The sequence below is a fragment of the Pristiophorus japonicus genome, chromosome 9, assembly GCF_044704955.1.
Source record: "Pristiophorus japonicus isolate sPriJap1 chromosome 9, sPriJap1.hap1, whole genome shotgun sequence".
NCBI lineage: Eukaryota > Metazoa > Chordata > Chondrichthyes > Pristiophoridae > Pristiophorus > Pristiophorus japonicus.
Genome location: NC_091985.1, coordinates 117,594,463 through 117,609,080, shown reverse-complemented (window position 1 = coordinate 117,609,080; position 14,618 = coordinate 117,594,463). Strand labels below are relative to the sequence as shown.

The 14,618-nt window shown below is 42.0% G+C and overlaps 1 protein-coding gene across 4 annotated transcripts in view; it reads right to left on the bottom strand.

Moving 5' to 3' along the window:
• The window catches only part of ehbp1 (EH domain binding protein 1), a 499,650-nt gene that overhangs the window by 21,873 nt on the left and 463,159 nt on the right, over positions 1 to 14,618 (bottom strand). For all 4 annotated transcript variants that reach the window (XM_070889745.1, XM_070889742.1, XM_070889744.1 and 1 more), the window contains one exon: positions 10,258 to 10,357. In XM_070889745.1, coding sequence (XP_070745846.1) covers positions 10,258 to 10,357 — 100 coding nt within the window. The remainder of the gene's footprint in view (positions 1 to 10,257; positions 10,358 to 14,618) is intronic.

The following is a 14,618-nucleotide window of genomic DNA, read 5'->3' as shown; positions in this document are numbered from 1 at the left end:
CACAGGATTGGGGGTAATATATTAGCATGGATAGAGGATTGGCTAACTAACAGAAAACAGAGAATAGGGATAAATGGTTCATTCTTAGGTTGGCAATCAGTAACCAGTGGGGTGCCGCAGGGATCAGTGCTGGGACCCCAACTATTTACAATCTATATTAACGACTTGGAGGAAGGGACTGAGCGTAATGTAGCCAAGTTTGCCGACGATACAAAGATGGGAGGAAAAGCAATGTGTGAGGAGGACACACAAAATCTGCCAAAGGACATAGCCAGGCTAAGTGTGTGGGCAAAAATTTGGCAGATGGAGTATAATGTTGGAAAGTGTGAGGTCATGCACTTTGGCAGATAAAAAAAATCAAAGAGCAAGTTATTATTTAAATGGAGAAAGATTGCAAAGTGCTGCAGTACAGCAGAACTTGGGGCTACTTGTGCATGAAACACAAAAGGTTAGTATGCAGGTACAGCAAGTAATCTGGAAGGCCAATGGAATCTTGGCCTTTATTGCAAAGGGGATGGAGTATAAAAGCAGGGAAGCTTGTACAGGGTATTGGTGAGGCCACACCTGGAATACTGCGTAGAGTTTTGGTTTCCATATTTAAGAAAAGATATACTTGCTTTGGAGGCAGTTCAGAGAAGGTTCACAAGGTTGATTCCAGAGACGAGGGGGATGACTTATGAGGAAAGGTTGAGTAGGTTGGGCCTCTACTCATTGGAATTCAGAAGAATGAGAGGTGATCTTATCAAAATGTATAAGATTATGAGGGGGCTTGACAAGGTGGATGCAGACAGGATGTTTCCACTGATGGGGGAGACTAGAACTAGAGGGCATAATCTTAGAATAAGGGGCCGCCTATTTAAAACTGAGACGAGGAGAAATTTATTCTCTGAGGGTTGTGGATCTGTGGAATTCGTTGCCTCAGAGAGCTGTGGAAGCTGGGACATTGAATAAATTTAAGACAGAAATAGACAGTTTCTTGAACGATAAGGGAATAAGGGGTTATGGAGAGCAGGCGGGGAAGTAGACCTGAATCCATGATCAGATCAGCCATGATCGTATTAAATGGCGGAGCAGGCTCGAGGGGCCGTATGGCCTTCTCCTGCTCCTATTTCTTATGTTCTTATGTTAAGTTGGATGCTCGCTGATAATTGCATAGTGTTCAGTGCCATTCGCAATTCCTCAGATAATGAAGCAGTCCATTCAGGACGACATTCAGGCTTGGACTGATAAGTGGCAAGTAACATTTGCGCCACACAAGTGCCAGGCAATGACTTGCTTCAACAAACGAGAGTGTAATCACCGCCCCTTGTCATTCAACAGCATTACTTCGCTGAATCCCCCACCATCAATATCCTGGGTGTTACCATTGACCAGAAACTTAACTGGACTAGCCACATAAATACTGTGGCAACAAGAGCAGGTCAGAGGCTGGGTATTCTGTGGTGAGTGTCTCACCTCCTGATTCCCCAATGCATTTCCATCATCTACAAGGCACAAGTCAGGAGTGTGATGGAATACCCACCACTTGCCTGGATGAGTGTAGCTCCAACGCTCAAGAAGCATGACACCATCTAGGATAGAGCAGCCCGCTTGATTGACACCCGATTCGCCACCTTAAACATTCACTCCCTCCATCACTGACGTACTGTGGCTGCAGTGTACACCATCTACAAGATGCACTGCAGCAATTCGCCAAGGCTTGTTCGGCAGCACCTCCCAAACCCACAATCACTACCACCAAGAAGGACAAGGACAGCAGGCGGATGGCAACACCATCACCTGCAAGTTCCCCTCCAAGTTACACACCATCCTGACTTGGAAGTATATTGCTGTTCCTTCATCGTCACTGGGGCAAAATCTTGGAACTCCCACACTGTGGGTGCACTTTCACCACATGGTCTGCAGCGGTTCAAGAAGGTGGCTCAACACCACCTTCTCGAGTGCAATTAGGGAGGGGCAATAAATGCTGGCCTTGCCAGCAACGCCAAAATGTAATAAGGATACAGTAGTGTAATTATGGTACTTGACGAGCAAACCAGATATCTTGAGTTCAAATCCCAAATTATGGAATTGAATTTATTAAAAAAAAATTATTGGCTAATGTTAGGAAAATAACCATAAAAGCTGCCTCTTTGTTTAAAAAAACCCCAACTGGTTCACTTAATGTCCTTCAGGGCATTAATTAATGTGACTCCAATCCCATACTATGTGATTGACCTCTAATGCCCTCTGAAATAGCTGAGAAAGTCACACAGTTGTAAAACATCATGACCAAATTGAAAAATAATAAAACCAGACAGATCCATAATGATCCAGGCAGCATATCTTATGCAATTTCAGCTAAGTTAACTTTGCAAAGTCCTCCGAGTACCCAAGTTGGGAGAACTGTTAGTCAACCAACAACCTGATATAGTCATATTCACAAACTCATATCTATAGTCAACATCCCAGACTCACCATCACTACCCCTGGTATATCCTGTCCCACAGACAGGATAGACCCACTAGAGCTGGGGGCACAATGATATACAGTCGGATGGGAGTGACCTTTGCAATCCTCAACATAGACTCCAAACCCCTTGAAGTCTAGGTCAAACAAGGTCAAGGAAATGTTCTGGTGACTACCACCAACAGTCCGCCTACCCATGTCAACTGATGAATCACTATTCCTCCATGTTAAACATCACTTGGAAGAAGATCAGAATGTACTCTGGGAGGGCGACTACCACACAGAGGACCCGAAATTGGTGGCCGTACCGTCCACTGCCGCTGGCTTCCGCCACATTTTTTCAGCGATCTCCCGACGAGCACAGATTCCTCTAGGTCTGCCGGCGGCAGGAGGGGAGTACCGCTGGGCCGTTAGTACGCAAGTTACCGCCAACCGAGCTGGCAGATTCCTCCGGGCGGGAGTCAGTGGCAGTAGGGGGAAGAACTGCTGCTTGGAGGCAGGTCTAACCCCGATGGCAAGTAAGAAGACCTGCAAAAAAAGGTTAGTGAACTTCTTTTATTTTTTTTTTCAGCGGTTTATATGGATGGGGTCCCCTGAAGGTTTTCCATTGTTTTTAAAAAATATATATTTTTAGCTGTTCCCCCCTCCCTGCACCCGACTCAATCCTCGGCGACACTTTGGCGAGGATCGCATTTGCTGCCAAGATTGGGAGCTCCTGCCTGCTGCCGCCAAAATTCACGGCGTAAGTCGTTTTTTTGCCGCTGGGTGGTACTGGCATATCTTTTAGAGGAATCTCCTAAACAAAGTACCGCCAGGTCTCTCGCCGGTCCTTTGGTTGGCACTTGGGCGGGCCTTGGCTTTGACCAATTTCAAGCTCAGAGTACCTTGGTAGTACCACCAGCAACTAGGTAGTTAAGTCTTGAAGGACATAACTGCTGGACTGGGCCATTGTCAGATGGTGAGGAAACCAACACAGGGAAGTAACCTTCTTGACTGCATCCTCACCAACTTATCTGTTACAGACACATCTGTCCACAATAGCAATGGTAGAGAGGCGGAGAGGTTTAGGTAGCGAGTTCCAGAGCTTGGGGCCTAGGTAGCAGAAGGCATGGCCACCAATGGTTGAACAATTATAATCTGGGATGCTCAGGAGGGCAGAATTAGAGGAGCACAGACATCTTGGGGGGGGGTTGTGGGGCTGGGGGAGATTACAGAGATAGGAAGGGGCGAGGCCACGGAGGGAATTTGAAAATAAGGCTAAGAATTTTGAAATTGAGGCGTTGCTTAGCAGGCCGGGGCCATCAGAGGGAGCAGCGTCCGATGCATACCACTGCAGGAGGGCGACGGCTGCGAAGTCAGATCGCTGATTGCAGTGCGGGCAGGCACAGGAGCGGCGAAGGAGCGCAAGAGTTTGTAGATGGAAGTGACTGGGGCTCAGGAGAGGCATGAGTCTGGGGCCCAGAAGGGGCAAGGGCCCAGGGGCAGCATGGACCAGCCCACGCTGCTATATGTGTGCATGCTTGGTCCATGCAGCAGAGCTGGTTTCCAGTCGTCTGGGGTAATCCTTGCCACTTGTCCAAGACCTAGCTCTGTCAAGCCCGTGTGGTGGCTGGTGTGCAACGGCCACCACACGTTAAAAAAATTTAAGTACAAGCATCTTCCACCCGCCAAGATGTAATTCGGGATCTGGAATATTAGGTCCTTCATTGAAACACCTGTGAATTCATCCCTTTTTGGCGTGGAAGCAAGTCATCCTCATTTCGAGGGATTGCCTATGATGACTAGAATGACTCACCTCCAGATCTCATCACAGCTTTGATCCAGAGGAGAGGTGGAAGCAGCTGCCCTCAAAACAAGGCATAATTCCATTGAGTGTGGCACCAAGGATCCATAGCAAAACTGAGGTCGCTGGGGCTCAAAGGGCTTTCAATGGCTGGAGTCATACACAAACAATCAAAGTTGGTTGTCAGAGGCCAATCATCACAGTCCCAGGATACTGATGCGGGAGTTCCTCAAGAAAGTGTATTTGACTCAACCATCTCTAGCAGCTTCATCAATGAGCTTCCCTCAGTCATAAGGCTATTTGCTGACAATTTCACAGTGTTAAGTTCCTCCAATAATGAAGCAGCCCATCCCACCCTACAACAGGATTTGGACAACTTGTAGGTATCTTTTGTGCCACATAAGTACCAGGTAATGACCATCTCGAAGAAGAGAATTTCCAGCCATCTCCTCTTTCAACAGCACCACTGTTGCTGAGTCCCCCACCATCAACACCTTGGGCAGGGGAGGGGAAACATTACTGACAGAAACTTAAATGGAAGTCACATCAACATCATAGCTATAAGAACAGTGCAAAGGCTTGACACTCTGCAATGAGTGGCTCAAATTAGGAGTGTGATGCAACACTCACTACTTGCCTGGATGGGCACAACAACACACAAGAAGCTCAGCAGCGCCTAGGACAGAGCAGTTCATTGATTGGCGTCCCTGCCATTGTATTCAGTGTTCACCTCTCCCTCACTGGTGCAAAGTGACTACAGTACATACTATCTACAGGATGTACCACAGCAACTCCTCAAGGTTACTTGAACACTTCCCTCCCTTGCAATCTCTACCACTGAGAAGGACAAGAGCAGCAATGTCTCCAAGTCACACACCATCATCCTGAATTGGAAATACATCACTGGGTCAATATCCTGGAATTCCTAACATCGTCATGGGAGAATCATAACCACAAGGACTACATTGGTTCAAGGAGAGGGTCCATCATCACCAAATAAGGGTTGGGCAATATATGCATCCCATACCCTGAAAAATAAACTTTTAATATAGTTACAATTTTACAACACGAGAGCATAGCCTTAAATATGAAAGAGGAATGCTGAAAAGACGGTTAAGATTTAACTGCTTTATGCAGAAGTTAATGAGTGAATGGCATGGACTGCCAAGGAGGCAGTGGGGCTGAGTGTATCATCAAATTCAAAAGAGAATTGGAAGTACCCAAAGAACTGGTAAAGAGATATGACAAATATTGTGGGATATGATATTTCCGAGATGCTGGAACCAGCCAAATGTAAAGCTCATTTCTGGTCCTATATATTCCTTTGTTCATACAGAATATGATCATAATACAGCAATAAATAATAGCGCTGTTACTCCATGTTATTGTAATATAAATGTTTAACATCAAATGAAGAAATTATAGTGGCACAACAATGGCAGAGAGGCGTAGTGGGACACAGGTTTGATGCTCCACTCTGCTGTGGCAGAAAAGGGAAGAAAATCATTTGGTAAGTGTCCTGCGTGTCTCCAGCAGCTGGCTAAGAATTGAAGTGACAGTGGAATAGAAGCAGGCTGCCTGCCATCAGAGACAGGAGGTGTGGAGCCCCAGAACTCAGTGAAGGGGGGCTAAAAGGGAGATAAGAGAGATTAGGTTCCCTTACAGAAGATCAAGATACATTCAACAGTAAAGAGAAAATAATGGTAAGTGCAGGGTTGATTGCTCATTTGGGCAGTCCGGCATGAAGTGGCACTCACGAGTAATGCTGGCCAGGAAAGAGCAGGCCTGCAAACCTTGACCTTGACTTTCCATCTATTTAAATGAATTAATGAAAAATCAGGAGCTGTGTGCCCAAGATTTCCCCACCACTGCTGCCTGCGTGTGTTGCTCCTGGCTGGGTCCACCTACCGACTCGCGAATCATTCCTGTTATGTTGTGATAAAGTTGTCAATCAATAATTACTGCAATAATTTCATAAATCAGATTTCTGGTGTATAAATAATCTGTAAAAGCTACATTCCATTTTATATGGATCTAGTTGCATACTGCTCAGTGCTATTGTTCTGAGGCTCTATGGTATAGTTAGTTTGCAGCTAAATTTAATCTTCATTCATCTCCTCATTTAAATCTTGTAGCTAATTAAACAAAATTAGGAAAATGTGAAACTGCGTACTGTGATTTACTACAAGGTGATATTTTAAATATGCCACATTGACAGTAAATCATAATTAAATCATGCATTACATTGTTTCTAAATTGTTAAAAATTATGGTACAATTATAAAAATGATCATGCTCGGATGGCTTAAAAAGAGACATTAAATACATGTTTAATTACAGCATCAAATATACGCCACTCCCCCAATATTAGTTAGTGATAGGTCAAGACAGAAATTTTTGACTGCTAAGTTGCAATAACTGACCTTACAAGCTGTCACAATTTGTAAAGATATGATAGCATATGTTTATGACTGAACAACTTGCATTTATATAGCACATTTATATAACATACTTCAGAGGTAGAAGGTAAACAGAGGCCAAATCAAAGCAGGACAAATTAGGGGGGGTGACCAAAGGCTTGATCAAAGAGATGGTCTTAAAGGAGGAGGGAGAGGTGGAGAGGTGTTGGGGTCTAGAGTGGGAATTCCAGAAAGCAGGACCTAAGCTGCTGAAGGTACAGCTGCCAATGGTGGGGTAAAAGGAGTGGGGAATGAATGAGAGGCCATGAGTCAGAGGAACAGCAAATTTAAGGGCCGGGGATTGTGAGGTAGTAAGTGGCTATATACATAATCTACACAGGCATCGGCACATGGCCCTTACCAGCCCCTCAGTTTTAGAATACATTTCACTACCTGCCCTGGCCAAACCATCGCAGTGGGCCTTCATCACCATACTCCACCTTGGTTACTCACCCCACTCCTCTGGTTCCTTCTTCTCCTTCAAGCACCTCATCTTCTTCCACCTGTCTCACCCTATTCCTTTAAAAGCCTCCTCCTCTAACACCCTCAACGCCCCACCCTCAGAGATATTGACCTGGCCCTCAGCCTCTCCACTGAGTGACTCCTCATATGCTGCCAAAGATATAGATACCTTTGGAACTGAAGATCTTTCAGTACTAGTTTACCTTCAGCTTGGGATGGGTACCCTAGTAGAGTAGCTAGGTGCTGCTCTGTCTTTCCTTACAGGCACCAGTCGCCTGCTCTGAACACAATAACCATGCCCTGCAATTTGGGACAGGGTCAGAGTTCTTCAATTTGAGCTGCCATGGGTTCCGCTCTTCCTCACTTGCAAAGACAGAGCTCGGTTCATTGGAATTTTGCTTCAATCTCTCACTGCCAAGGCCTTCATTTGCTTCAATGTTGGCATTTTTCACCATGCCTAATGGCTTCCGCCAGTTTCTCTGTTGCAATAGTCACCCAAACTGCTTCATCCTCCTTTCTCAGCACATTCCCCACCCAGAACATTTCTCTGCAGTTAATCTCTCAAACCATCTCCATGTAATTCAAACCTTCTCTCCATGCTCCTGCCTCTACACTTGCCCTTTCTGACCCCCAATAACGTCTCCATGTTGCCCTGATGAATCTCCAGCCAACTACTCATTATCCTACAAATTATCTTTCTTGTAACTAAGGCCCTCCTCACACATTACCTCATCCTGGAGGAGTGCATCAACATCTTGACTTATGAAATCTGTCTCGTCAAGACTGCCTCCTTGGCGTGATGTTATACCATGTCCCCCACGTTGCTAGTGTAATACTTATCAACAAATCCCACTTTGACCTTTCCCCTTATTCCTCTGGTTCCTTTTCCACAGTTGAACACTTTAGCCTCCTCCATTCCTTTCATCTCCTCCCCAACCTAGGGCAGACAGAGGTCTTGCCAAAGGACTCATTGGTGATTTCAACCTCCATCTTAGCCCACCCTCTCGCACCTTAGCTGACTTCCTTGTCTCCCCCTCCCATCAATGCCCACACACAAATGGCCTGCCCTTAAGACTTTGCATCATACAGGGTTTCGCGACCTCTTGGGTCTCGGGTACTGACAATCCTTTCCAATCTTTTCCTGATCTCTCTTCTCCTATTTATCCCTTTGCATCTGCCAAACCCCTCCACTCTCATCTGCCTCCCCCTGGGAAAAAAATTACACATCAACTTCCTCACAAATATCAACTCATATGTCACCTTAACACTGGTCAACTCATGATGATACCAGCACCTCCACTGATCTGAAAAAAATGTCTTATTCCCCTTTATCCCCATTAGATCAGTTTCTCCACCATCTCCATTGGTACAACAGACAGTCCGTAGCCCGTAACCTTAAGCACACTTGGCAAGTCACTACTCTGGTTGTCCAATGTCAAATGTGGCATGGACACATCAAAGACTAGTCACTCCTGTTCCACATATCATCCTGTGGGTACATCTCCAACCTCCCATCACTACTCTCCATCCTCACCTTGGACATCAAATGCAAAGACTTCATAGATGTCTTCCTGACCCAAAACAAGATCATTCATTCTGCTGCCTCTGCCTCAGTGACTCCTTTACTTTCCTGTTCCCAGTCCACCTCCCAACTAAATCCTCACCTGCTTTACTCCAGTTTATCTCGCTTCTAGATCTTATGAATCACCTCTTAACCATGAAGTCTACCATGTGCTTCCTCAAACCCCTCCTGTCCTAGCTTGCTGTTCTTAGCTCCATGAACGTCAACATCATCAACCTGCCGCTATCTTCCAGCATGGTTCCTACATCCTTCAAAACTGTCGTCACCATCCTTGATCGCTAAAAAACCTACTTTTGACCCTTCTATTATGTCCAACTAGGGCTCATCTCTAAATCCTCCCTTTCTCTCTGGAATGAATTATGATCTTGCAATTACACTCCCACCATTCCCAGTTTATTACCCCGCTTTGTCCGCAGCACTGTTGCCATGAAAATGGTATCCTGTGCTTGCAAGTGTGAACACGGCCAACTGTCTCTCCTGATCCTCCTGTTACCTTTGCCCAAATCATCCTGCTCAACCATCTCTCTTCCACAGTCCACCTTTGTTGCATTGCTCTCTCGCTCCTACTTGATGCATGATTGCTACTATATCACCTTCAATGGATTCTCCTCCAATGCCTGCATGTGCACCTCTGATGACCAGGACTCTATCCTTGGCCCTTCCTCTTCATCATTTATATGTTATACCCATGGCAACATTATCAAGAAGCATAGGATCAGCATCCATACCTATGCTGATGATCCTCAGCTCAATTCTGCCTCCACCATTGATCACCCCCTCAAGGGCGTCAGCACTCTCTGCAACCTCTTGTCTGTCTAACAGGAAGACCTGGATGAGCTGAAACTTTCCTCAGTAGCTTTGTCCTATCCTACCTCAACAATCACATTCCGATGCACTCACTCTGCTCCATACCTTGTTTCTGGATCCTTCTGTTCAATTCTTCAGCTATTATGTGCATGCCCCCTGGAACTCTTTTCCTATATATCTTTCCCACATCGCCTTTCTCCTTAAGGCTCTTCTCTTCCATTATGTTTTGCCACCCCATCCCTCTATTTCTCTTTCCTCCTCCTGCTTTGTGGCCCCACTTTGTTCATCACCCGGAAAAGCACTTTGGAGATGTTTCTCTACACATGAGGAGCACTAGAAATGCAAATCATTCTTTATACGTCCTCATGGCCTACATCCTTACACCAATCAAGAAAATATTTCTACTATACCCAATTTCACATTCTTTTCAAACTGTCTGAAATTGGATATTAGTAGAAATTGTAAAATTTTAAAATTGAATTATATCAAGAATGAATGGTGCAGATGTGCCACATTATTGAGTTTTGCTCTTCAACTGAAACATTATTTCTGAATTTCACAAACTCATTCTGATCAAGTAACCTTTAACAACAAAGAGAAATATAGTTCTGTGTAAATAAAGTAAATGGACATATAAATTCTGCTTTACATTCACAGAAATCATTACACAACTTGACAAAGTACATTGGTTATTTGTTTAGTTTTCTTTGCACTTACAAAAGTGAAAGTTGGTTCTGTCGTCGTATAAGGGCATTCTTCTTATTCACCAACACAAACCACTCTTGCATCATGGCTTCTTCCTCCTCTTTATTGTTTCCTGAAAAACAGAGGAACAGAATTATATAAAGGTTTAACATCTGGGACAACCCAACAGCCAGCTAGCTATAAATGAAATCTTAGCAAACAAGATATTGCAGCAATCATATTTCAACAAGTAACTTCAGAAATTATAATCGTACAGTATGTCAATTTACAGGACATTATTGTAGTTGACTGACCGCGACTATTCTTTTCATTCACTTACGGTTCACTTTAAAGTCATTCCCTTATATCCATCAGTTGCCAGCCACACTACATTTTCCTCCGAGTGCCTTTGGATAGCAAAGCAGGAAGTTCTAGGCAGATATTTCCATGGCTGACATGGCACTTTGGTTGACTTAAAGAAATTTGCATTTCTATGCAGCTAAAACTATCGGTTTTCTTTCTGTCACCTGTTCTATACAGCAGTCCAGTCCAGACCTACAGCTGGTATTTGAACTTTGTTTCTAATTATGAAAAAAAATCCCCAAACTATAACATTTTACTATATGCTTTCATTTTTTTGTTCTTTCTCCCACCCCCACTGATGTTCACCCCTTCTCTTCCCTCCTGAAGGTTTGGGTTCTTTGCTGGGGTATGATTTTATTGCTGCTCTCGAATACAGCATCCAATTAGCCATTTTTCATATGGAATGTTGACAGAAAATGCTGATTGGTTATTTGGCTACACTGATGGGCAACATGGCAAAGCCCAATCATGTTCTCACCTGATGTCCACATATGGACTTCTAGCAGATTATCCCTGTTATAACCTAAAGGCCAATTGCAGTTGTACTAATAAAGTTCCAGATAGGAGAAATTAGCTAAAATTCTGTCTTTGGTGAATATTGCTCCTGAAAATTTTATTAGTACAATACAACATTCAAAACAGAAGCTTTCTCATGCAGCTTTTACCAATCCATTAGATAGAGGGTTAAGCAAATTAGAAATAAAGAGAGAAAAAAGTGCCACAAGGCACACTGCAATATAAATTAGACAAATTCACCAAATAGTAACATAAATTCTGAATGTTTGCAGTCTCTCTCCAAAATGAGTGCAGTGTGTTGCACATGGAGCATCATCCAAGTATTTCAAAACACAGAGACATAATGGGCAAAAGGAAGCTAATCAAATAGGAGCTCATCTTGACCCAGTGTAGTTGACCACAGAGCAGGGGGAAAATCCAAAATCAGTAGAGAGAAAGCAATTAATATTCCTCTTTTCTGTTGAGTTTAATCCTTGCCTGTGCAAGATACTGGCGTACATCTGGAAGCCACGATTAATCGCATCTCAGAATCAGTAAAGTTTCCCACTGATGTCACTGTAAATTTTACAATCCTATAACTTAGATGATTTAGTGACAACCTTTCCTGCTCTTTGAATTATGTTTTGCTAATCCATGTAGATGCTAGTCTTGTATAAAATAGAATGTTTGAACCTCTTCAGATGCATTTCTGAGATAAGATAACGCTTTCTTACTACCCCTGCAGGATTAAACAAATGTGCTACGACACCTGCTACATAAAATCTCATTTTTCTGGCCCACACAAAGTAAAATGGCCACTGACATGAATCGATATAAAAAGTCTACCAGCTGCATCACTACCAGGTGAGCTGTACTGCTAATAAAGAGGCGTCTTTAAAAAAAAAATCACCATTTATTCTCTTCAAATTGAAGAATATCAGCCCTGTAGAATGTAATACTTTTCCATTTTAAGTACTCGGTTTCAGCATCGAAGTTTAGACGAAGTACAGGGCAAAGCTTTTTCTATTTCTCGCACCAACAATCCTTATGGCTGAGTAGGGAACATAACGGCCAAGCAGTTTTGCCCGTACTTGACCTGACACTGGAGAGAGCGAGTAGGAGACTCCCTGGAAGAGGAAGATCTCGCTCTGCTTTGTTTCGAATCAGTTCAGGCCATAACTCTCCACTTACATTATACAGGTTTGCCATCAGTGCGAGGCAGAAACTGATTTGCACCAAATCTAAGCTTGTAGTGTAAATACATCCTGAGACTGCCAACTGGTGTTGAACTGTGAGTAATTTTGTCCTATTGGCCTCTGCCTGCTACAGACTGCCCAAAGACATTTCACATAGGACCCTTAAAGCCAGCAAAGAGAAGAAATTTCCATCCAATCATCCTGTGCTGGATTCAAACCCATGATCTCACTGGTGAAAGGTCAAACATTTAAACCACTGCACTAGCTAGTAGCTCCACCGCTATTAAATTATAAAGATCAAATTTAAAAAAAATGAAAATAAGACTATTCAGGTGATGAGTAAGAACATCTCCACTGGCACAAATGAAATAAATTTCTAAATTTGTTATTTTAAAAATAAAATAGAATTCTGTTATAACAAGACAATTTTTTTTCTACAGTTGGTTTTTAAAAGGTCAAAGTGTGAAGGCTACATTGGAATTCAGAAACCAAAATGCACTTATAACTACATTTTCTATTTTACATGACTATCTCCTCATTATATTCACAGCTATTGAATAGTGGAGCCATAACAATTTGGTTGCAACACTGCAGTGAAAAGGCAACTACTGCTCTCTCCTTTACAATAACTTCCAAATGGTTTATGCTAAGAAAATAAAGCCATGCAGCAAAAAGACAACAAAAAATAATCAATTTTAAATTGATTTATTTTTCAAATGCTGAATAAATATTTTCATCTGAGAGAGTATTTTACTTCAATACCCATTAGCTAATGAATACTTTCATTGAGGCATCCTGCTTCAAATATTGTCAATGTGTTAGCTGAACATTCCGTTAGTTAAAGAAAAACTGTAGATAATTTACTTTTGAAGTAAACCAAAGGAGTAATGATGCAGATTGTCAATATCTGTCAATACAGCAGCTCATTTTAAACTACACAAATTTACAAATTAGGCCATGCATATGATTGCCACAGAGAAAGAAACAAATTAGATTAAACTATACAACATTAATAGTAATCCTACCAGATTTGTTTGCTGGGGGGGGGGGGTCGCATTTTGAAATTATTAGATTTGTTAATCACAACCTTTTAGTCTATTTAAACCATTTAGTTTATTTTGACCATAGCAAATACTTCAAATACATTCTTCAAAACAACGGTGGCTATAAATTTCCTAAGTTAAACAATCCTTTTTCCAAGAAAGAAATTACATTAAACTTTATTTTTTTCTGTTTTGTTTTGAATTTCAGTCCAAGTACGCCCATCAAAACAACTATAACTAATATTTATGATAGTGAAACAATTATTTTCCAAATCAGCAGCATTTTGTGCAAACTCATTATTACTTTGTTGACCTAATGCACTAAGAAGCTTGCAGCTAAACCTTAAGACAGAGATACAGATTTAAAACAAAGTTCAACAGACACTAATGAATATATTTAATTGTCTTAAGGTACTCTTCTTGACAGCATAATTTCATTTTGAAAGCAATGAGTGTTATATCCCATCTGTTGCAAAATGTACATGTTTTTCTTTGACATAGCAGTAACTGTAGTCATATATAGGCAAGTCAAATCAACACCAGTTATGTGATGGTTACAATGGGCACAAATCCCAGTAACAAAAGGAGAAATATCCAAGGTAAAAGAACGGTAGTGGAGCAGGAAAGATTTGCCATTGCGAATACTGCAGGTTTATGGTTCCAATGTCTTGTTTGATTAACAAAATAACATGTGCATAAATAGTAACAGCTCTGAATCCATAAGATGACATATTTTTAAATGCATTTTGTTCTTTTTAATACACTTTATAAATAGATATGTAGTATTGATGGAAAGTTGTCCATGCAAAGATGTAGCAAAATGAAATTTATCAAAACAATTATGCAAGATTCTTTTTAAAAATAATTAATTATTTCTCAGTTTAGAAACTGATATACTCATTTAAGTCTTTGTTTCAAAATAAAAAAGGCTTACAGAAAGTAACTAACACCAGGGATAAATTAATCCCCGTTATTAATAACTCCAATTGAAGACCTAGACAGATTTATCAAATTAAAAAAATTATTAATGTCTGATCAAAACAAGGGCTTCTCATTTCATCTCTAACCATTTGCTATTTAATCCAATAGTATTAATCCAATTTGTTGATCAGAATTTTATGGAGCAGAATGTAATTTAGCAGGCTTATATACTTTTAAGAGAACAATATTTTGCAGATGAATGCCTTATGTTTCATTTTTGCTCGATTGTTTCTACCTCTAATGTCTAAGGGGAAAAAAAGAACAAGATGGACATTGTTCCTACTGATTAAGTAAGAGCTCATTAAAGAGCTGTCAG